At 46.2% G+C, this 25,132-nt stretch overlaps 1 protein-coding gene across 1 annotated transcript; it reads left to right on the top strand.

The window, feature by feature from the left end:
- The first annotated feature begins 1,533 nt into the window (after positions 1-1,533).
- LOC142183172 (uncharacterized) lies at positions 1,534-21,787 on the top strand. Its single transcript, XM_075258114.1, has 7 exons — positions 1,534-1,646; positions 2,274-2,411; positions 9,550-9,708; positions 9,795-9,918; positions 10,136-10,233; positions 13,596-13,707; positions 20,388-21,787. The coding sequence occupies exons 2-7, from the start codon at positions 2,304-2,306 to the stop codon at positions 21,785-21,787; spliced, it is 2,001 nt and encodes a 666-aa protein (XP_075114215.1). The 5' UTR covers positions 1,534-1,646; positions 2,274-2,303.
- Positions 21,788-25,132: the final 3,345 nt, after the last annotated feature.

Raw genomic sequence — 25,132 nt, 5'->3', positions numbered from 1 at the left:
ATCACCTCTGCACCGCCAATGGAGGAGTTTCTTTGCGCCTCTTATGCAAACCTTAGGCCAGGTTCACATGGGGTATTTTGGACCGGAACCTGAGACGGAGGCTGCCTCAGGTTTCGGTCCAAAATACGGGTAGCCATAACTGGATGTCGGTGCAGTGAACTCCGCTCCGGATTAGGTCCAAATGAATGTGCCTAGTCGGGAGGACGGAGTGTTTTCAGGTGGATGTTGCGAGGTGACTCGGCCTGAAGAATCAGCATGTCCGTTCTTTTTTCCGGGAGCTGGAACAAACGGCTCTCAGAAAAAAAAAACTGACCGGCTCCTATTCGTTTCAATGGTAGCTGTCTGTATGGTCAGGAGGCGGATATGGCCTCAAAATATTACCCTAAATCCACCAAGCATCAACCATAGCTTGTCATCCCCTAAAGTAACACAGCTCTAAATCCTCCCCCAATTCACCAGGCACCCCACACCTCCCCCCACCCCCACAGTCAATTGTGTACCCCACATCCACCCCCCACAGTACACCCTGCATCTCTCCTCCTACAGAACACCATGCACCCATCATCTCCCCCCCAGTCCACCCTGCACCCCACATCTCTCCTCCAACACTACACCCTGCACCCCACATCTGTCCCCCCCACACTACACCCTGCACCCCACATCTGTCCCCCCACGCTACACCCTGCACCCCACATCTGTCCCCCCACGCTACACCCTGCACTCCACATCTGTCCCCCCACGCTACACCCCACATCTGTCCCCCCACGCTACACCCTGCACCCCACATCTGTCTCCCCACGCTACACCCTGAAACCCCACATCTGTCCCACCCACACCCTGCACCCCACATCTGTCCCACCCACACCCTGCACCCCACATCTGTCCCACCCACACTACACCCTGCACCCCACATCTGTCCCCCACGCTACACCCTGCACCCCACATCTGTCCCCCCCACACCCTGCACCCCACATCTGTCCCCCAAACACCCTGCACCCCACATCTGTCCCCCCACACCCTGCACCCAACATCTGTCCCCCCCACATCCTGCACTCCACATCTCTCCCCCCACATCCTGCACCCCACATCTCCCCCCCCCACACCCCACATCTGTCCCACCCACACCCTGCACCACACATCTGTCCCACCCACACCCTGCACCACACATCTGTCCCCCACACTACACCCTGCACCCCACATCTGTCCCCCCCCACACATCTGTCCCCCCCACACCCTGCACCCCACATCTGTCCCCCAAACACCCTGCACCCCACATCTGTCCCCCCACACCCTGCACCCAACATCTGTCCCCCCCACATCCTGCACCCCACATCTCTCCCCCCCACACCCCACATCTGTCCCCCCCCCCCACACTACACCCTGCACTACACCCTGCCCCCACATCTTTCCCCCCAAATCTCTCCCCCCTCTACACTACTCCCTGCAGTCCACCTACTGTATCTTCCCCCCTCACTACACCCTGCACCTCACAGCAGCTCTCCATGTTGCTCCACTACACAGGATCCAGTGGAAGGTCCTGCTTACAAGTAAAGACACGCCTATCCGGTCATGTGACCTTGTGACGTCAGAAGGTCCTTACGGTGTCTAGTATTTAGCCTTTACCCTGTACACAGGTTTGTGTTCAGGTGAGTGTGACTTGTGTCCATAGTGTTACGTCCTGGGATCACTGTGTATAATGGTATATACTATATACTGTGTATCAGTGTCCCTTTAGTTCACTATTACGTGCCTCCCGACTTTCGAGGGACAGAACTTGCTGATATGTGTACGGTCCAGGTGTCAAACCCCCATATTAGATACTGAGCGAATAGTATTCATCGCATATCTCGCCGGCATAGGAATGCGTGTAATCGGCCGAACACCAAGGGGTTAAACGCATTGAATCTTCAAAGCGATTAATCCCTTGGTGTTCGGCCGATTACACGCATTCCTATGCCAGCGAGATATTCGACGAACACTGATTATTATTATTTATTTATATAGCACCATTAATTCCATGGTGCTTTACATTATTATATTAATTCCATGGTGCTTTACATTTGGGGGTTACATACAATACACAGAATATACAAACATATATAATACTAACAGTGACCGACTGGCACAGTGGGGTAGAGGGCCCTGCCCGCGAGGGCTTACAATCTATGAGGGAAGGGGGTTGAGACAGAAGGAGACTGATGGACAGATCATTCGTGTGATGCATGCAATAGGGCCAGGACAACCCCTTTAACACGACGTCCTCTTTTATATAGGTCCAGCAGTTTATAACGCACATAAAGAAAATGAGTCTTTCTCCCCGTGATCCGCCAACGATGGACAAAGACAGAGAAAACATTGCTAAGCAGATATTATATGTCACCCTAGAGATCATCCACCTTCTAACCGGAGAGGTGAGGGATTCTGGAACTTTTTCTTCATTAACCACTTATGTACCGGGCCAGTTGGAGGTTCAGCACCAGACACATTGTCAGGTTTTGTACGTGTGGTTTTGAGGGCTCTAACATTTTTATCATTGGCGTTATTCAGCTGATTTCTGCGTCTTTTCGGTAACACCTAGGGCTTTATTTTTATGTTGATTTTATTTTTGCATGTGTTTTAATTTTTTTATTTCCAGGAAAATATAAACGAAAGAGGTGGGAAAACCTGTCTGTTTTTCACTTTTCATATATTTTTTTTAAATTTAATTACCCAAAGTGCTACTAAAAAAAAAACTTTTTAAAATAGTTTTTCCTCTCCGTTATGGTAATTTTTATTTTGCATGGTATTGTCGTGGGTGGGGTTACAACCTGTAATAAGGGCGTGTTGTTGAAATTATTTTATGTATTTTTTTAAAAAAATTATATATATATTTTTTTGTTTTCTATTCATTTTTTTTACATTGTGTCCTCATAAGGTCATAATTAGAGATGAGCGAACACCGTTCAATCAAATAGGTATTTGATCGAATATCAGGCCGTTCGATGTGTTCGTTCCCAATCAAATACCACGCGGCATACGCAGTAAAAATTCGTATCCCCTCCCACCTTCACTGGCGCGTTTTTTGCACCAATAACTGTGCAGGGGAGGTGGGACAGGAACTACGACAATGGAGGCAGTGAAAAAAATTGAAAAAACCCATTGGCTGCCGAAAACATGTGACCTCCCATTCATAAGAATGGCCGCCACCATATTCGTGTCATTTCGCAGTGAGAGATAGGGAGAAACATATCTGCTGAGGGCTAGAGAGGATTAGCTTGTAGTAGGCAGGGAAAAACCAAAGAACAACAACAGCTCTTCTCAGAGCTATATACTGCAGGGAGAGGAGACGAGCTTTCCACGGACGGTGGAAAAAAGGCATACAGAACAGTTACTTGTTGCTATATACGTGCAAACCAGCTTTTATTTGGGGTGTCCCCACACAAAATAGCAGGAATCCACAGCAGTTACTTCTTGCTATATACATGCAAACCAGCTTTTCTCTGGGGTGTCCGTCCCTCCCACAAATTTGCAGGAATACAGAGCAGTTACCTCCTGCTAATTACTTGCCAATCCGCTTTTATTAGGGGTGTCCTCCACAAAATAGCAGGAATCCACAGCAGTTACTTCTTGCTATATACGTGCAAACCAGCTTTTCAGGCAGTGTGTAACCCCAAAACAGGGATACAGAGCAATTAGGTCTGGCTATGTACGCTCAATCCAGATATTCAGGATGTGTACCCCCAAAACCTAGGTGGGAGACACCGAAATTCAGTCAGGCTATGTACGCTCAATCCAGTTTTTCATGGTGTGTAACCCCAAAACCTAGGTAGGAGAGACAGAAATTCAGTCAGGCTATGTACGCTGAATCCAATTTTTAAGGGTCTACCCCCCAAAGCTAAGTGTGATACACAGCAATTCAGTCAGGCTATATCAGTTCAATCCAATTTTTTGTTCAATCCAGTATTCTTTGCTCTCGATGATGTGAACTATGCCTTTGTCTCTTGAAAAGCAACCTAACATGAAGTCAGCCATGTGTGCCAGTGTGTTACTTGGCATGACTTATAATGAGCTTCTAACCAGCACAGCTGGGGGAATCAGGGTGGATTGAGCCTCTAACCAGAAGAGGGCATTAGTGTGAATTGAACCTAGTAGCAGCAGAATTGTGCAACGCTGATGGTGGAGTATGAGGAGGAGGAAGAATTGTAGAGGGTGAGCACACACATCAAACTTCATGTCAGGGTGCTTAACACAGCTGGAAATGAAAATGATGGGTCTATCCAGTGGCTGTTCATTTTGATCAGCGTCAGCCGGTCAGCATTGTCAGCTGGCTGTGCTTATCCGTGATGATGCCACCGGCTGTGCTGAAGACATTTTCCGATAGCAAGCTGGCGTCAAGGCAGGAAAGGACCTCCAATGCGTAGAGCGCAAGTTCCAGCCACAAATCCAACTTGGAGACGCACTAAATGTAGGGTGCAGAGGGATCAGAGAGGACAGGGCTGGGGTCGGCCAGGTACTCCTGCAACATGCGCCTATACTAGATACTATATACTAGATATACTATACTATACCCCTCAGTGGCGGTCGTTTGGCCAGGGGGTGCCATTAACGTGTCCCAAACCTTGGAGAGTGTGCCCCTGGTGGGTGTGGATCGGAAGGCAGTTGTTAGCCTGTTGGAGGAATTAGTCTGGCAACATGGGCGAGTTTTGCATGAGTTGCTAGTACAAGGAAAATCTTTGGCCTTTCTGCCTCTGGACATGCCTCTGCCTCTAGCCACCTTTTTTCCTGCTTAGCTTGCCTCCACATCTACACTGCTTTCCCTGCTATACATCACCCCTGTTCATTTAGAGTCGGTGGCCTCGTCGTTCACCAACTCCTCTTCCAATTGCCCACTCTCCTCTTACTGCAAACCGCACATGACAACAGCATGCCCTGATGGCAACTGTGTCTCATCATCATCACTGAGGACGGAAAATTCTGGTTGCGGGTCCACAACCACAAAATTGCCAGGTGATGGCGGATGCTACAGTGTTTGGGCATCAGTACACACAAAGTCGTCTGGTAGCTCCTGGGATTCGGGAACTGGTTCAACAGAGGGAGAGACAGTAAAAGGACCCGAAAAGAGATCCTGGGAGGGGGCAAGGGTGGGATAACTTTGTTGGGAAGATTGGGCATGTTGGGAGGAAGGAGGGGCAGACTCTTGGGTATAAACACGACTGCAGGTAGTGGCTGACCTGCTGCTGAAAAAGCAGCTGGAAGCATTATCCGCTAGCCATTGTAACACCTGTTCATGGTGCTCGGGCCTGGTCTGCGTTGTACGCAGTTGTACCCTGCTTAACGCAGCTGTCATATCAGCAATTGTGATGAGCGCATGCTAATGTTTCTTGTCCAGTGGAAAGGATGGGATAGGATTTCACATAAGTCTGCCACCCATGGAAACTCATGGTGCAGAAACCGAGGGAGCTGACTTTGATGAACCCTTGGGTTTTGTAGATGGAGCTCCATCAAAGGTCTCTGCTGCTCACACATCCTGCTCAACATATGATATCTAGGGTTTCAGCGTGTGGTTACCTCGCACAACAGCCCGTGCTTCAGGCAGATGTAGGCGTTGCTGGATTGTATTGAGGCTAGCACCAGGTACTGTAGACTTGCCAAAGTGGGAGCACAAGTGCCGCACTTTAAAGGGGTTGTCCCATAACAAGGATCCTATCTATACTGCTTGTTAATGTGAATGTAAGACTTTTCCTAAATACATTGCTTCAGCAAAACTGCTTTGTTTGTCCACCATCTTTATTCAATTCATTGTTGACACATCCCTTGACTTACAGTATCTGGTCAAAAGTCAAGTGATGTATCTGCCCGCTCTCAGGGGCGAGGGAGGAGGGGCTAAGTGCACGGGAGCGAGCCTGGAGGGGGGGGGGGGGAGTAGTTTACCCTTTGGGGGGGTAAGGGGCCGCCAATACAGACCCGGTATCCACTGTAATAGAGAGGCGGATGCCGGGGAGGGTTAGACGCTGGCACAGGTGCCTGCAACATTGCTACGCTCCTGCCCTGCATGAAGCCAGCAGTGGCAGGAGCGATGTTGCTATTCCGGTGGGGGCGGAGGAGCGGAATAGTAGCATCGCTCCTGCCGCTGCTGGCTTCATGCAGGGCAGGAGCGTAGCAATGTTGCAGGCAAGTTTGCGACCCAGTCCCAGCCTCAACTACATTCAGCCAGTGGGCCGTGATTGAGATGTAGTGTCCCTGGCCGCATGCACTTGTCCATGTGTCGGTGGTCAAGTGGAACTTTGTGCAACTTAGCGCAGAACTTAGGGCCTGCCTGATGTTACGGGACACGTGTTGGTGCAAGGCTCAACTCACCGTAAGGGAAACACACAGCTGGTGAATTTTGTTCAGTTCCAAAGGACTCTGTGTTTAGATTTGGCTCAGTCACAGCTCCAGAAAATGCTTTTGAAGGCAAGGTTTCCTTTAGTGGCTCCATCTCAGCAGGATGATGATGAAGCTTGGTTAAATCTGGTGTCGGAAGCGAAAGTGGTTTCTGATCTACAGCTAAAGTACTGGAGCATGTTGTTTGGACTATTAACACCTGATCAGAACCCTGTAGAGGTAATGTAGAGTCCGATATTAGAGGACCATTACCGCTAGTAGTAGTTGCAGCCAATTCTCCACCTTTGCGGCCCTCTAAATCAAAGTTACCCCCAGGACTTGATGCCAAAATGTTATCAATTTCCCAATCAAAATCAAGGTCTGGGTCCTCAGTCCAATCCACTGCATCAATCCCACACAATGAGAGTGATGGTTCTGGAACCACCGTTTTAGGGTCTAAGAATTTTAAAGAGGCTAACACTCTGCTGGTGCAAGGCTCAACTAAGTTAAAAGGACTAAATCTCTGCAGGTAAGAGGCTGAAGTCACCTAAAGGGCCTCAATCTCTGCTGGTAGCTCAGCTTATGGGCCTCTAACTTAATTTGGAAGGGCTCACGTTAAGGGCCAGAAAAGTTAATTTTGGAAGGTCTTACCACATCACACACACACATCCACAATGACAGTTCAGGGTGGGTATTGTTGGATTTCCCATTGTCTATTCCATCTGTGGTTGTCATGGGCAACGTGATTTAAAGGGGTGATTGTTAATGTTTGTTTAGCTTAAATTGGGTTTCTGTCCATCCATTTGGGGAAGAAAGAAGGTTTCCAGGTATTTTCTCACTTAGATAGAGGTTTGTTTTGAGTGTGGAAAGTGTGTAGTTGATAGGCATGATGGTGGGGTAAAACTGTGACTTGGGCTTGTTAGATGCCCCCAGACATGCTTCCCCTGCTGTCCCAGTTGCATTCCAGGGTGTTGGCATCATTTCCTGAGGTGTCATAGTGGACTTGGTGACCCTCCTGAGTCGAATGGTGGGATCCCCTGAAACGAAGCATTTTCTCCCATAGATTATAATGGGGTTCGATATTTGATCGAATAGTCGAATATTGAGCAGCTATTCGAAATGAGTAACTAATATTGAATATTTTACTGTTCGCTCATCTCTAGTCATAATTAGAGATGAAAGAACAGTGAAATATTTGATATTCGTTTCGAATAGCCCCTCAATATTCGACTATTCAAATGAATATCGAATACCATTATAGTCTATGGGGAAAAAAGCTTTGTTTCAGGGGAACCACTATTCGACTCATGAGGGTCACCAAGTCCACTATGACACCACAGCAAATGATGACAACACCTCATGAATGCAACTGGGACAACAGGGGAAGCATGCCTGGGGGCACCTAACATGCCCAAGTCACTGTAATATGTCACTAATAATGCGGGAACTGAATTTTTCCCATAGGAACGCATTGACCAGCATTGATTGGCCGAATGCCATACAGTGTACAGCATTCGGCCAATCAATGCTGGTTCTGCCGGAGGAGGCGGAGTCTAAGATCGGTCCACAGTAGTCTCCATTGTGGTCCGATCTCAGATGTAGCAGAGTTCAGTGTACAGCTCAACTCTGCTATACCTGAGATGTAGCAGAGCTGTGTGCTAAACTCTGCTACACCTGAGATTGGACCACAATGGAGACTTCTGTGGACCGATCTTAGACTCCGCCTCCTCACAGACGAGCCTCCAGCAGAACCAGAGTTGATTGGCCAATGCTGTACACTGTATGGCATTCGGCCATTCAATGCTGGTCAATGCATTCCTATGAGAAAAAGTCAGCTCCCGCATAACGCAAGCTGCCAGGGATCCCGACTAGCATATAATGGGCTGCCACGAGATGTGCTTGCAGGTGAAGTTTGAAAGTGATGAGACCTTGCCAGCCAGAGCTAAATGCGAGAGTAAGTTCAATGCAAAAACATCGTGGCAGCGCACCATATGTTAGTCAGGATCGCTGGCAGCTTGCGGTATGCGGGAGCTGACTTTTTCCCCTTAGGAATGCATTGACCGTACTCTTGCATGTATCTCGGGCTGGCAAGGAAGGTATATAGAGCACCAAAGAGCTGTTTGAGTAAGATTCCTTCCTAAATAAAGCTAATTCCTAGCTAACCCTGTCTAGTCCACAGTCTCATATGAACCGAATCTGAAATCCACCATTCGTATAAAGTGGAGGTCACCTGATTCAGGTCACCTTCCGGATTTAGCCAGCCAATTACTTTTTCCGATTTTTTTTTCGATGCCTCCGTTTTCCTACTTCCTATCCCACCTCTCCTCCACAGTTATTGGTGCAAAAAAAGCGCCAGGGAAGGTGGGAGGGGATACAAATTTTTATGTTTGCCGCGTGGTATTCGATTGGTATTGAATACCTCGAACAGCCTGATAGTCAATCGAATACCAATTCGATCGAACGCCGTTCGCTCATCTCTAGTCATAATGAACCATTGGGGTTCATCTGATTACTTTTTTTTTGGGGGGGGAGAGGGGAAGGGGGGAGGCTGTTTTCACCTGTAACTGAAGCTAGTACATTTAACCCAGTTCTATATAGCTTGATCTGGGACCCAGCAGTTCTAACAACTCCGCCGGGGTCAGAGGGAAGCCGCATCATGGTGGTGCCCATAGCTGTGCATACAGCGCTCATTGAGCACTGTGCACACAGCGATCAGGGAAGGCAGGGACTGTAATAAACCTTCTTTGCCTTCTCTAGGGGAGCACCAGCTATAGTTATAACCGGCTCCCTGTTTCAGCAGCTGCACGATTTCGTGCAGCTGTTGCAAACTGCAAGGACATACAGGTATGTTCTTGCAGAACAAGGCAACCACTTCCGGATGTAAATACTCTATGGGTGGTCTGGAAGTGGCTAAAGGGTCGTCTAGAATCAGAGAATTAAATTCAGGTGTCAGGGATGTGCTAAAAAATAATAAATGCATTTATACTCACCTGCATCTTCCCCTCCGTCTCCTTTGTCACTGTTTACATACCGCCAATCTGCAGTCAGTCACTGCTCTCAGCGTCCTGTTGATGTGATGTACTCGCTTCAGCACTCTGTATACAGTCAGAGTGGTGGTGTCATGGCTTCCTGCATTTACTTATGTGTTCCTGATGAACGGATTGGTGAAGGGGATGTATAAAGAGAATATTTTTTTTACACGGACAGCATTATACAGTAACAAAGAAGACATCTTATGGTAAAGAATGGAACAGGAACGATGATTCTGTCACAATGTCTTCCTCTCACACACGGGTCATTGATAGACTCAATGAGCAGAAGATCCTGGACCTCACCAACAGAATCATAGAGCTGCTAACTGGACAGGTGAGCGCTGCTGGGAATATTGGAACATGAGACAGTAATACAAGGGATGATGTGTCTGGATGATGGCTGTATCATTGTGTTCTCAGGTTCCTATAAGATGTGAGGATGTCACTGTCTATTTCTCCATGGAGGAGTGGGAGTATATAGAAGAACAGAAGCATCTATATAAAGACATTTTAATGGAGAATCTCTATCCCCTTCTATCATCAGGTAAAGGAGACATCTATTAGCTGAAAGGTGAGATTAATATAGGCCTGCAAGAATGATACACAGCTACAAGGCCAGCTTAAAGTTGGTGGAGAGCCTCAAAGCAAGACGTTTGGTTTGAAACCTCTTTGCAACTCTGGGATCTCCTTACCTTCCCTCTAAACCAATCTTGATCACATATAACTAAATTATTCAGTGACCTTATAATTGTCTTGTACAGATGGATTCAGTATGAAGAACATACCAGAGGGATTCTCCTGTCCTCCTCATGTACAGTGTTATCCAAAGGAAAGTTACAATATTCCACAGTATTATCAGGTAAATTAATTTCAACAAACACCATATGTTAAAAGGATCCTATCAATAAAACTAAATTTTTTGTCCCTAACATATAGGAATAGCCTTGAGAAAGGCTATTCTTCTCCTACCTTTAGATGTCCTCTCCGTGCCGCCGTTCCGTAGAAATCCCTTTTTTTTGTCGGTATGCAAATGAGAGAAGTCTCCAGCGCCACCTCCATCTTCCTCAGGAACGGGCTCTCTTCGCATCTTCTTCCGGCGATGGCTTTAAACTTCTAGGCCTTGGGCAGCCGACTGCACATGTTCGCCAGCCACAAGAAAATGGCCGCTTACAATACTGTCTAAGCGGCCATTTTCTTGTGGCCTGAGGCCTAGAAATTTGAAGCCACTGCCGGAAGAAGACATGTGAAGAGAGCCCGTTCCTGAAGAAGATGGAGGCGGCGCTGGAATTTTCTCGCAGTATTGGGGAAGCCCCCAATGCTGTTTGAGCGTTGGGGCCCGCCCCCAGTGCTGCGAGAGAACTCATTTGCATACTGACAAAAAACAGGATTTCTACAGAACGGCGGTGCGGAGAACACATCTAAAGGTAGGAGAAGAATAACCTTTCTTAAGGCTTTTCCTACGTGTTAGGGACAAAAAAATTAGTTTTAATGATAGGATCCCTTTAATGTTTTAGTATGATAAACATTCCCTCCTTTCATGATGATGGTAATGGCTACACATGTTCTCTACCAGGGCTAAAGCTTACACAGTGCAAATTTAAACTAGACTATCTTAAACTGCGCCAGATTTCTCAGGGTTTAATGCTGTTTGATAAATCTGATGTATTGTTACACTGCCTAGTCTAACGTTACATTAACTATTAGTTGGCTTAGATTATGTCTTACACTTGGTAAATGTGCCGCAAGGCATGGAGGATAATTTGTTAGACAAAATTCTGGAGCATTTTGGTTTAGAATTCTCTCACTCTGCTTCTATTGGCTTAGTACATTGGCTTGTTAAAGTATTCACACCTCTTGAACTTTGTCACCTTACAATCGCAAACTTAAATGTATTTTATCGAGATTTTAAGTGATAACCAACCCAAAGTAGCAGATAAGTGTGAAGTGAAACAAAAACTATTCATGGTTTTCAAAATTTTAATCAAATAAAAATCTGAGAAGTGTGACATGCAAAAGTCTTCAGCCCCCTGTACTCTGATACCCCTACATAAAATCCAGTGCGCACAATTCTCTTCAGAAGCCACTTAATGAGTTAATAGAGTCTGGCTGTGTGTGATTTAGTCTCAGTATAAATCCACCTGTTCTGTGAAGGCCTCAGTGGTTTGTTAGGGTCCATTCATATGGAGGAAAATGGTGAGGAATTTGGTGTGGAATTTCAGCACTGATAAAAAAGGCTCCCATTGACTTCAATGGGTTCCTTTTTCTGCTAGCACTGCACCGGCATACAGATGCGCACTCCGCTTCGGATTAGGCTCAATGAATAGGCCTAGTCGGGAGGAGGGAGTGTCTTCAGGCCGAATCACGAGGCAACTCGGCCTGAAGAATGAATACCTTGCTTCTTTTTTCCGGGAGTCGGAAGAAACAGCTCCCAGAAAAAACGCCTGAGTGGCTTCAATTGATTTCAATGGGAGACTTCTTTTTGGTCAGGATTTTGAGGCGGATACGGCCTCAAAATCCTGACCAAAAAAACGACGTGTGAACTTACCCACGGAGTTTTTCGGTCAGGATTTTGAGGCGGAATCCGCCTAAAAATCCTCCTACGAAAAAACGCCTCACCATACAGTCCTATGTAATCCGCTTGTAATTGTTTTACGCTAGCAAAAAAAGAAGCGACATGTCCATTCTTCAGGCGGATTCCGCCTGAATAAATCAATGAAAGTCAATGGGAGGCAGAAAATCCGCCTCGCGGTTTTTGGATGCGAAATTTGACACTTTTTTGAGGCAGAATTGACAAAAACCACAAAGCATTTTTAAGAAGATAACGCATGGCCACATTCAAAAAATGCTTCTAAAACACGCCTCAAAAAACATGCCAAAAAATGCCACACAAATTTTACTAAGCAGATTTTTCCTAACCAAAATCCTAACCAAAAAACTGCGTGTCAACTCAGCCTTAGAGAACACTAGTGAACAAACAGCAAAATGAAGACCAAGGAACTCACCAGACAGGTCAGAGATAAAGTTGTGGAGAAGTTTAAAGCAGGGTTAGATTATAAAAACATTTCCTATTTTTGAGTATCCCAAGTATCCCATCATCCAAAAATAGAAAAGTTATTCTACAACTGCAAACCCACCAAGACATGGCTGTCCACCTAAACTAACAGATCAAGCAAGGAGAGCACTGGTCAGAGAAGCAGCCATGAGGCCCATGGTCACTCTGGAAGAGATGCAGAAATCCACAGCTGAGGTGGGAGAATCTGTCCACACGACAACTATAAGTCATGCGTTCCACAAATTTGACCTTTATGGAAGTATGGCAAGAAGAAAACCATTGTTGAAACAAAGTCATAAGAAGTGCTGTTTGCAGTTTGTCACAAGCCATATAGAGGAGACAGCAAACCTGTGGAAGAAGGTGCTCTGGTCAGATGAGACCAAAGTTGACCTTTTTGGCCTAAATACAAAGTGCTATGTGTGGCAGAAAAGAGACACTGTTCAACCCCCTGAACACCCCATCCCCACTGTGACACAGGGGGCAGCATCATGCTGGGGGGAGGCTTTTCTTCAGCAGGGACAGGGAAGCTGATCAGAGATGGTGGGAAGATGGATGGAGCTAACTATAGGGCAATCCTGGAAGAGAACCTGTTGGAGGCTGCAAAAGACTTGAGACTGGGAAGGAGATTCACCTTCCAACAAGACAGTGATCCTAAACCTACATCCAGAGCTACAGTGGATGGTTTATATCAAAGAATATTCATGTGTGGCCAGGTCACAGTCCAGACCTAAATCCCTTAGAGCATCTGTGGCAAGACATGAGAATTGCTCACAGACGTCTCCATCCAATCTGACTGAGCTTGAGATATTTTGCAAAGAAAAATGGGCAAGGTGGTTCTACAAAGTATTGATATAGGGGGCTTAAGACTTTTGCACATCACTCTTTTCAGATTATTATTTGATTCAGTTTTGCAAATCATGTATCATTTTCTTTCCATTTCACAATTATCTGCTACCTTGTGTTGGTCTGTAACTTAAAATTGCAATAAAATATATTCCGCTTTGTGGTTGTAATGTGAAAAAGTTTGCGGCTCGTGAATCCTTATGCAAGCCACTGTAATTTTTCCACTCAGTTTCCATTTGCTTAGTAATTCTCCCACTCTGTTTCCTTGCAGAGATCTGTTAAACTTCTCCAAATTTCTTCTTATTTGTAATCTATGGGTAATACAGGTTGAATATGTGACTAACATTAAAGAAGAAGCAGAAACCAGAGAATATGATATATATGTGGGGATCAACCAGCAAGTTAATGAAGAGGAAATTGCAATGGATATCAGCACAGGTAAGTGACACTTCTGGATCCTGTATATGTTACATTACACTGCAGGAAGCTCTAGTCTCTACAATTACAGGTCCAGAGCTAACCGAACAGCAGGCATAAAAAATGTGGATATTAGAAGGGTTTTCAGGGCCGTTAATATTGATAACCTGTATTTAGGATAGGTCATGAATATCCGATCAGCGGCTGGTCATCTCCCTGTGCACCCACCAATTCGGGCTCATATGCTCTGGAGCAGTCACTGAAACAGCTCTGCATGTTGGGTAATGATCATGGGCCCTCCATGCCATTATTATACTCTTGGATCTATCAGATCCCAGAATATAATAAGCAGAAGCCCAGAGAAGGTAAGCATACTTTAAAAAAAAACTGTTACCGCTTCTAGCTGATGTCAGGGACTGCTGAGGTCAAATCGCCATGCTGCCATGTAATCATTGAGGCCCAATCACAGGCTTCAGCGGTCCCTGATGTCAGTTAGAAGTCCTGAATAATACAGGTAGTCACGTGAGGTTTGCCTAGCACATAGTCATACTTTAAATGGGGTGTGATTTTTAAAAGGGCCATTACCTAAATGATTGCTAGTAATCGTAATTCAGGTTGCGTTTTCGATTTAGGTCGTAAATGCCCAGCCGTGCCTTAAGGGGTTTTGTACACATACAATCTCTTAACCCACCTAACAACTAACTATCCCTATACTTGGGGGAAATAGGAGGGGAGGGTTAGATATGAAACGTTGGGGAGAGAGGCAGCAAAAGCAATGGAGGAAGATAGGGTCTACAGGATAATTAGGAAAGAACCTTGGGTGAACAAGGAAAGATAAAGATAACTGGGAATGAGTTCCTGCTTTTACAGGGAGGTGGAAGCAGAGTGCCAAGGAGAAAGAGAGAAAGAGCTAGGTAGCTGCACTAAGAGGAAAGAGGGGTATACCAAACTTGCTTGTGCTCTTATGGCTAGTAGTCTGTTGGTCTGGATGCAGGCCTTCTCTTGTGGGACCAGTCAGCTTGTCTTTTATCTCTTCTTTCTTCCCCCCGTCTCATATGACCTTCTCTTTATCCATATTTTAGCTATTGACTCCATTGTAGCCTGTCTTGATTGGATGGGTTGTGTTTGAGAACATCCAAACAGGGACATTTGGGAACTCCAAGAGAGACCAAAAGGTGTCATATGGTGCAAAATGCAAATTGTTTATACCATCCCAACTGCCCGCCACATCTGGGATACACAAACACATCCATAGCTACGTATGATAGAAAGTTCTAGAAATGTTTTTGTACATTTCCCTTTACAGATATAAATTTGGTATGACTGAAATTGTACCGACCACGTCAATGGAAATATTTAAAAGCTATGGCTCTTTGGGTATGTTCACGCAGAGGAAAAGGTCGTGGAAACCTTTTCCGCCGTGTGAACATTCTGTGCCGCTCACTGCGACAGAATGCTGATGCAGCGTCAGCATTCCGTCACGGCATCCCGCACCTGTGTAGGCCCGAATGACTGAGCCTACACTGGAGCGTGTCTCGAGCCACGGATGCCACAGCTGATACACCCGCAAAATCCTTGGCAAGATAGTCAATGGGAGCCGTTTTTGTCAGTAGATTTTGAGGCGGATTCCACATCAAAATCCTCTGCCAAAAAACTCTGTGTGAACTAGCCCTTAGAAGGGTGAAATGAAAAATAAAAATGGACTTCAATGGGAAGGGATTACTATTATCCTCTTAACACAGAACTTTGAAAAATAAGTGATGAACAAAATACTAGTAAATAATGGTACAAACCCCTGTCCTTCCTCCATAATGGTCGATATTGATAACACTTCTTGAAGAGTTATTCTATTTGGGAAAAGCACAAAATCCCTATTTCTAAATGTGATTCACCCATGGATTATTTACTGTGATTTAATGGATGACTGGATTTGGTGACTCAGACAGAAAAAAACCCTTAAAACTGTACTCATTTCTGTCATATGCATCCTTATGACAGGGAGAGCTCAAAACCAACAGATGAGAAGAAGTTATATATAATCAAATCAAATCAAAAATGCTTTATTGGCACGTCCGAATAGGTATTTGGCATTGCCAAAGCTAGTAAAGGGGGGGGGGGAGTTAGGTTGGGTGGGTGGTGGGTATGGGGGGGTGGTTTGGGTTATAACAGTCCATGGAGTCTCATCTTCCTCTTCGTTGGTGACCGTTATATGGGGGGGTGGGGTTGAAGGTGGGGTGGGGCGGGTGTATTGGGATAAATATAACAGTCCATGAAGTCTCATCTTCCTCTTCGTTGGTGACTGCTATATGGGGGGGTGGGGTTGGGGGTGGGGCGGGTGTATTGGGATAAATATAACAGTCCGTGGAGTCTCATCTTCCTCTTGTTTGGTGACAGCTTGCCACGTATTGGGCAGCGATCTCCACAGTGGCCTCTTCTTCTCCCAGTAGGATGTAGAGTTTCCTCTTCTCGTCTGCAGATATGAAGTCTGGGATGTGGGCAGAGAGTCTTTGGTAGTAGACGGCCCTCACAGCTGAGTATTTGGTGCAGTGTAGCAGGAAGTGGGTCTCGTCTTCTAGGGCCTCCTGGTCACAGTGCTGGCACAGTCTGTTCTCCCTTGGCTTGTACGTCTGCCTGTATCGCCCCGTCTCTATCTCTAGGTTGTGGGCGCTCAGTCTGTACCGGCTCAGGGTCTGTCTGTGCTTGGGGTGGCGTATTCTCTCCAGGTAGGTGTCCATGGTGTAGTCCCTTTGTAGAGATTGGTACACGGTGAGTTTCTTGGAGTTATTTATTTCGTTTTTCCATTCTTCAATGTACCGCTCTCTGTTTGCCTCTGTGGTCGCCTTTATTTCGGCCTTGGTTATCATCTGTTGGTGTTTTTGGTTTGGTGGTTGGCTGCTGTTTGGTTGGTGAGTGTCGGGTTTGCTCCGGTGGCTTAGCCAGGCTTGGTGGTGGTGGGAGTCGGGCTTGCTCACCTGGATGTGTGCCTGGAAAGCTAACGCCCTCTTCTGTATGGTGAGCCATAGGGGGAGTCTGCCTAGCTCTGCCCTGCAGGCCATGTTGGAGGTGTTGCGATGGACATGGAACAGGTATTTGCAGAACTCCAGGTGAAAGTTCTCTGTTGGGCTGGAGTCCCACTTTGACTGGTCTGGGTAGGTGGCTGGGCCCCAAACCTCGCTGCCATAGCGAAGGATCGGGGAGATGACAGCGTCAAATATCTTCATCCAGACCCTCACCGGTGGTTTGAGGTGGTACAGTTGTCTTCTGATGGTGTAGAAGGTTCTGCAGGCTTTTGCTTTCAGGGTTTCTATTGCTGCTTTGAAGCTTCCTGATTGGCTGAGCTCCAGCCCCAGGTAGGTGTAGCCAGTGGCGGATCCAGGGTTTGCGGGGCCCTGGGCAATTGACTTTGGCGGGGCCCTAAGCGCAGCGCGCCGCAGCAAATTAGGCCCCGCCCACTTTTATGTTGACTCCGCCCATTCTCATTCATTTTTCATGTGATTCCACACAGTATAATCCTCCTACAGTCACCCGTAAATTATATGTCCCCCCTCCATCTCTCCCCATTTTCATATACACCCTTCATCTACCCCTAGTTTCATGTCCCCTCCCCTATCTCTGTCCCCAGTTTCATGCCGTTCCCCCCCCTCCCCTTCATTTGCCCCCCAGTTTCATGGGCCCCCTTATGTTCCACCTTAATATTTAATACAAAACAAACACTTACACTCACCTTCTATCACTCACCTTCCATCGTTCCCCCGACTCTCCCCTCTCTCACTCCAGTGCAGTCACATACGCGATGCTGGAGCTGTGACCTCAGCTCCTGCTTAGCTGCGGCCCGGCTTGCGTGTGTAAGCGTGATGACGTCATCGCGCCTACACATGCAAGCCGGGCCGGAGCTTTAAAGCAGGAGCTGAGCTCACAGCTCCTGCTTTAATCGCGATTCAGCTCATCGGCGGACGGACGCCGATGATCTGAAATCGTGACAGGCAAGTGCCGGGGGCCTCCCAGAGGCTCTGCGGGCCCCGGCACTTGCCTGACTATGCCGAGGCTGACCGGGACCATTTTGTTAGGGCCGGGCCGCAGGGCCCCCCTAAGCGCGGGGCCCCGGGCGGTTGCCCGGCTCGCCCGGCCCTGGATCCGCCTCTGGGTGTAGCTGTTGGTTTTCTCCAGTGTGGAGCCGTTCAGTGTGAATTGTGGGGTGGTGGAGGCTTTATTGTGGCCCTTCTTCTGAAATACCATGACTTTGGTCTTCTTCTGGTTGATGGGTAGGGCCCATGTGGTGCTGAATTTTTCCAGCACTGACTGGCAGGATTTTTTAGGTGATATTTCAGTAATTTAAAGGCACATGCAGTAATAAAATGAAGCATTAGAACATCAGAGTCTAGCAATTCATCTCTCTCTCATGGAACTAATATCTTGAGATCCATTTTACTTCATATATATGAAGTAAAATGGATCTCAAGATATTAGTTCCATGAGAGAGAGATGAATTGCTAGACTCTGATGTTCTAATGCTTCATTTTATTACTGCATGTGCCTTTAAATTACTGAAATATCACCTAAAAAATCCACAAATCGGATGTAAGTTGAAGCAATGGTTCACAGCAGTATACAGCCAAGGGGTTAAAGGGGTATTCCCAGCTCACCCGTTCACCAACTTCCTGGTTTTCTCGGTATATTGTTGTCACTTGCTGTCTCACAGACAAAGCTAGCTCTCTTCATAGCAGTACATGTTTGCAGTTAGTAATGAGGGATGGTTGTAAATAAATTAGCACAGTATCACTGGAAGATTCACAATATGAAGCTGATGTAGCAGAGCTGGACTTGTTAGGTGATGAGAATCCCAAACATACATGCTACAGGACCAAGATTCAGCTTGCAATATATCGTATATACTCGAGTATAAGCCGAATTTTTCAGCACAGTTTTTGTGCTGAAAAAGCCCCCCTCGGCTTGTACTCGAGTCAGCAAAAAAAAATTTTTTATTTATTTTTAGGAAGGGGGGGGGGGATCTATGACCAGCCACAATATCAATGTATAGAATCTCCCATAAAATAGTGGGGTAAAAAAAGAAGCTTTAAAAAAATTTAAAAATTAAGAGTTCCTAGAATAGACACAAAAGTAGAAAATGACTGTGAAACACATACACATTAGGTATCCCTGTGTCTGACAGTGCCCGGTCTAATGAATATAGGGTATCTGCAGTGCTCCTCTTCCGTCGGGAAGGGGTTAATAGGAGCACTGCAGATACCCTATATTCAGCCAGACTGAATTCCAAGTGGGGAAAGAAAAAACAGTCCTCAAGCTCAGGGAAGGGGCAGACAGACAACCAAAACACCCCCTCCCCTTCCCCAGCACCCAGCAACTACTGCACCCAAAAACTCCAACCATTTTAAATTTTGACATTTTCCAGTTGCTGCATCCCCCCCCCTCCCCGGGCCTATACTCGAGTCAATAAGTTTTCCCAGTTTTTTGTGGTAAAATTAGGGGCCTCGGCTTATAATGGGGTCGGCTTATACTCGAGTATATACGGTACTCACTTTTAGGTCTGTTTTTACATACAGAAGTAACAGACTCCCTGTCTCAGCCCTTATCAACAAAATTCAATTATACGACTGATAACTGGAAGAGGAAGATAAACGGCTCAGAAATGCAAGCTCACTCCGAGCACTCAGCTATGTCACCTGTCCTGAGTGGAAAGATAAAGAGCTCAGACATACAAGCACCGAGCACTCAGCTCCCCCTCAGCAGGGAACTACGTTACTTGTCCTGGGCGGAGAGATAAGATCATCCCGAGGTCCGTGTATGGAAACACAATGTAAACAATGAAGTGAATAATCTCAGATAGCGGCCAAATAAAGCAGTTTTGCTTAAGCAATGTATTTAGGAAAAGTCTTAAAGGGGTATTCCCATGACGCTTGTTCACTAACCTGCAAGCTGTTGTGCTCTATTCACTTCCTGCTTTTCTCGGCACATTGGTGGGCGGGGTTTCACTTGCACTGGATTGGTTGTAAATGAATTCCCACAGTGTGAAGTTGATGTAGCAGAGCTGGATTTGAGTCAGTTTGCATTACCTACAGAGGTAACGGACTCCCTATCTCAGCCCTTATCAGCCAAATTCAATTAAACCGACTAATAAGAGATCAGAAATCCCAGAGCTCTCACCTCCCCTATCTGAGAAGCTCCACTACTTATCAGGCACAAACAGCTCAGAGCTGCTCCCAGCCCCTGCCCCTCCCCCTGAGAGCAGGCAGCTACATCACTTGACAAATGAGCAGATAATCCCAAGGGCCATAGAAACGGAGTGTAAACAATGAAGTGAATAAATTAAGATAGTGGCCAAACAAAGCAGTTTTGATAAAGCAATGCATTTAGGAAAAGTCTTAAATCCACATAAACTAGCAGTATAGATAGGATCCTTGTGATGGGACAACCCCTTTAAATCCACATAAACTAGCAGTATAGATAGGATCCTTGTGATGGGACAACCCCTTTAAATCCACATAAGCTAGCAGTATAGGATAGGAGATGGGACAACCCCTTTAATGGTGGAGGCTGCATAGGTACAAAATACTGATATAGATATAACATCCTACACACCTACAATCTATATGTGACTGGCACCTTGTATAAGCCTTATGTTACCTCTAGCAGAATATGTACTTTGTTTCGCTTTGTGATACAAGAAATGTTTTTATCTCCAGCAGATGACTTCACCAAAAACATGGAGGACCATTTTATATCTCCAGATTATAGGGAAGATAACAATGTCATTGAAGATCATTATGAAGAACATTCCATCTCTTCAAAGTTTAACTCAGTCATTCACAGCAAAGATCTATCTAGTGATCCCAGTGATCACAAGGAACCATCAGCTGATCCACTGCATAATGATACAACAGAAACAGGCATCATGGAGGGTCAGATATTTCCATACTCTGAAGGTACAAGTATTTCTACAAAGGTGACAATGTTTGGGGATGAAGGAACATTTTCATGCTCAGAATGTGGCAGATGTTTTAGACATAAGTCAGAACTTGTTACACATCAAAGAATTCACACAGGGGAGAAGCCATATTCATGTTCAGAATGTGGCAAATCTTTTAACCCAGTATCTGCAGTTATTGGACATTTAAGAACTCCCACAGTTGAGAAGCCTTATTCATGTTCAGAATGTGGGAAATGTTTTACCAAGGCATCGGAGCTTCAGAAACATCAGAGGACTCACACAGGGGAGAGACCTTTTTCATGTTCTGAGTGTGAGAAAAGTTTTAAACATAAATCAGATCTTGTTAAACATCAGAGAATCCACACAGGAGAGAAGCCATATTCATGTTCAGAATGTGGAAAATGTTTTAGCCAGGCTTCTGCTGTTATTGGACATCTAAGGACTCACACAGGGGAAAAGCCATTTTCATGTTCAGAATGTGGCAAATGTTTTACCAAGGGATCGGAGCTTCAAATACATCGGAGAACTCACACGGGGGAGAAGCCATTTTCATGTTCTGAGTGTAAGAAATGTTTTATACAAAAATCAGATCTTTTTATCCATCAAAGAATTCATACAGGGGAGAAGCCATTTTCATGTTTGGCATGTGGGAAATATTTTGCCCACAAATCAAACCTTGTAAAACATCAAAGAAACTATACCGGGGAGAAGCCATTCCCATGCTCATATTGTGAGAAATGTTTTATCAGTAAGTCGTGTCTAATTTACCATCAGAAAACGCACACAGGGGCAAATCTATTTCCATGTCCAAAATGTGGAATGTGTTTTTCCAGTAAGTCAATTCTTGGTGACCACCAGAGAACCCACAGAGGAGAGAAGCCATTTTCATGTTCAGAATGTGGGAAATGTTTCACTAGGAAATGGTGTCTTATGGAGCATCAGAAAACTCACACAAGACAGAAGCCATTTTCATGTTCAGAATGTGGTAAAGGTTTTACTCTGCGACCACGATTTCTTAAACATCTAATAAGTCACACAGAGAAAACGGACATGGATATATCATGCCGGGATTCTTATCTCATTGAACATCAGAGACATCTTTTACCAAGACAGAAAGTGGAAGATGGTTTTCCCATCAGTCAAGTGGACATATAAAAATTCTAACATTTACATGTCAGAAATCATCTTAAGGGCTAGTTCACACGTGAACTGCCCAAGCGGGTTTTGACACAGAGAGAGACGCGGCGAGCCGCGTCTCTCTCTTGTCAAAACCCGCCCGCCGCGACCATCGCTGTCGCGGCTTAACCCTCTGCTGTTGACTCAAATGAATGAGCCGACATAGGAGGGAGCTGCCGGGGGCGGAAGCCGCGCGGCTGAGCCTGCACGGCTTCCGCCTGAAGAAAGGACATGTCCTTTCTTTTCTCCGCTAGCAGTAGCTCGCCGCTAGCGGAGAACAGAAGCCCGGCGGTCTCCATAGACCACCATTATAAGGGGAGGTTTTGGACGCGAAATCCGCTGTCAAAAACCTCCCCTTATACTCACGTGTGAACTAGCCCTAAGGCTTCTGACTGATACAAAATAAGGACACAAAGGTATACAAACAGATGGCTGTACATTCACACTTGAATTTTTGAACAGTGCAGCATGTCAATTACACCTACGGAAATGCTGTCGGTCTTTTCCACAGACTCTTTTGGCTTCGGCTCGCTATGTGGGGCCTTAATCTAAGTGGGTTTTTCTGGGCAAAATATATTCAACTTTCCTTAATATAAGTCATCAATATCCGATTGTCTAAGGGTCTGACCCCTGCAACCCCAGTGCCGAGTCTCTGCAGATTTGCTCCCATACAGGTGACTAGGAGCTGATCTGCAGTGACCTGGCCTGACCACTACCCAAAGAATGAAGCCACTGTGATTGAGATCCACCCAGAAAGGAGACTTTGGAACAAAAAAAACTGAAAACCCTTCCAAAAGTCACTAGTGAGATTGTAATGTAAAGTCTAATTTGACATAAAATTGGGGACGATTGTAAAGCTTTTAAAGGAGCAACAAGGAAAACATGATACATATAGTTGTACAAAATATATCTAAAATATTCCCAATGCACGAACCATGTGGTTGTTACATAACTGCCGATGTGGCTGAATATCAATACAATACAGAGTCCTGGTATAATAGTGGTCATTTATTGTGATGACAAGGTACCGTATATACTAGAGTATAAGCTGACCCAAATATAAGCCGAGGCCCCTAATTTTACCACAAAAAACTGGGAAAACTTATTGACTCGAGTATAAGCCGGGGGGGGGGGGGGGGGGGAATGCAGCAGCTACTGGAAAATTTCAAAAATGGTCGGAGTTTTTGGGTGCAGTAGGTGCTGGGGAAGGGGAGGGGGTGTTTTGGTTGTCTGTCTGCCCCTTCCCTGAGCTTGGGGACTGTTTTTTCTTCGCCCACTTGGAATTCAGTCTGGCTGAATATAGGGGATCTGCAGTGCTCCTATTAACCCCTTCCCGATGGAACAGGAGCACTGCAGATCCCCTATATTCAGTAGACCGGGCACTTTCAGACACAGGGATACCTAATGTGTATGTGTTTCATAGTAATTTTCTATTTTTCTCTGTATTCTAGGGAAAGGAGGGATTTAGAACTTTTTATTTATTTTTTTTCATCTTTTTTTTTTTTGCACTATTGTATGGGAGATTCTATACATTGATATTGTGGCTGGTCATAGAACCCCTCCCCCCTGACAGGGCCGGCGTCAGCGCACGACATAGTCGGGCAAGTGCCGGGGCCCACACAGCCTCTGGGGGCCCCCCCGGGACTTGCCCGCCCCAGCACTTGCCTGTCCCGATTTCAGCTCATCGGCGTCCGTCGGACGTCTGAATACATAGGCGATTAAAGCAGGAGCTGTGAGCTCAGCTCCTGCTTTAACACTGTGGCGTGTGTAGGCGCGATGTGATGGCGTCACGTCGCGCCTACAACTATGTGAATGGAGTGAGAGAGAGGGGAGAGAACGGCGGGGGAGCAATGGAAGGTGAGTGTGTTTGTTTTGTATTAAACATTAAGGTGGAACATAATGAAGGGGGCCCATGAAACTGGGGGGCAAATGAAGGGGAGGGTGGGGAACGGCATTGCACTGGGGCAGATGAGGGGGGGGATGGCATGACACTGGGGAAGATGAAGGGGGTGGAGAGAGGACGGCATGACACTGGGGCAGATGGGGGGGACGGCATGACACTGGGGCAGAGACGGGGGGACATGAAACTGTGGGTAGATGAAGGGGGGGGGGAGAACAGCCTGAAACTGGGGACAGAGAAGGATGGGGGCAAATGAAGGGGAGGGGGGGAATGACATGACACTGGGGAAGATGAAGGGGGGGAACGGCATGACACTGGGGAAGATGAAGGGAGGGGGGGAACGGCATGACACTGGGGAAGATGAAGGGGGGAACAGCATGACACTGGGGAAGATGAAGGGGGGAAGAACGGCATGACACTGGGGCAGATGGGGGGGTGGAACAGCATGACACTGGGGCAGAGACGGGGACATGAAACTGTGGGCAGATGAAGGGGGAGAACGGCATGAAACTGGGGACAGAGATGGAGGGGGGACATGGGGGCAGAGGAAGGGTGTATATGAAACTGGGGGAGAGATGGAGGGGGGCATATAATTTACGGGTGACTGTAGGAGGATTATACTGTGTGGGAGCACATGAAAAATGAATGAGAATGGGCGGAGTCAACATAAAAGTGCGTGGAGCTAAATTTGCCGCACATTTTGCCCATCTTTCTACTCTTCAAAAGTTGGGAGGTATGGCGTTGGTGACGCCACACTCCTGCGTGACATCACTCGCTTCATCTGTGACGCACAGTGTCTCGACTCCCCCCACCTCCTTTACAAGGGGGCCCACTGAGGCTCTGTCGCCCAAGGGCCCATAAAAACCTGGAGCCGGCCCTGCCCCCTGACTCAAGTATAAGCCAAGGGGGGCTTTTTCAGCACAAAAACTGTGCTGAAAAATTCGGCTTATACTCGAGTATATACGTATTAATAAAATATAAGCATACATTAATATATGTAAAGGCCTCTTAATAGTAGAAGTTACAAATGTTTGGTAGCATTTGGTCAAAAGAAATGTGTGTCTCCATGATAAGCCACTGTACATAACCCTGAAGGCCGAAGCTATGGATCCTTTCATGTGAATAAAATCCCCCCCAAATTCACATTATATGTACTGTAGACAGGCCTGGCCTGGGAGAGATGAAGGGAGGGTCCATGTTAGTTGCTGTCACTGGACCAGATTGGGCAAACTAGTGAATTTGAGGTTACAAGGATTTACAGATGGTCTTTGATAAATTAGTTAAGTAATGGGAATCTGTCAGCAGCAAACCCTTCCATACCAAACCCTTCACACTGCATTGTAGGGCATATTGTGCACCATTTACGTGAAAAAAATGTTTTTTTAAAAATATGTAATTGAGGCTCGAGTGTAGCGGGGCATTTC

The sequence above is a fragment of the Leptodactylus fuscus genome, chromosome 10, assembly GCF_031893055.1.
Source record: "Leptodactylus fuscus isolate aLepFus1 chromosome 10, aLepFus1.hap2, whole genome shotgun sequence".
NCBI classification, from domain to species: domain Eukaryota; kingdom Metazoa; phylum Chordata; class Amphibia; order Anura; family Leptodactylidae; genus Leptodactylus; species Leptodactylus fuscus.
Note: the sequence above shows the minus strand (reverse complement) of the source record. Positions and strands in the feature narration are given on the sequence as shown.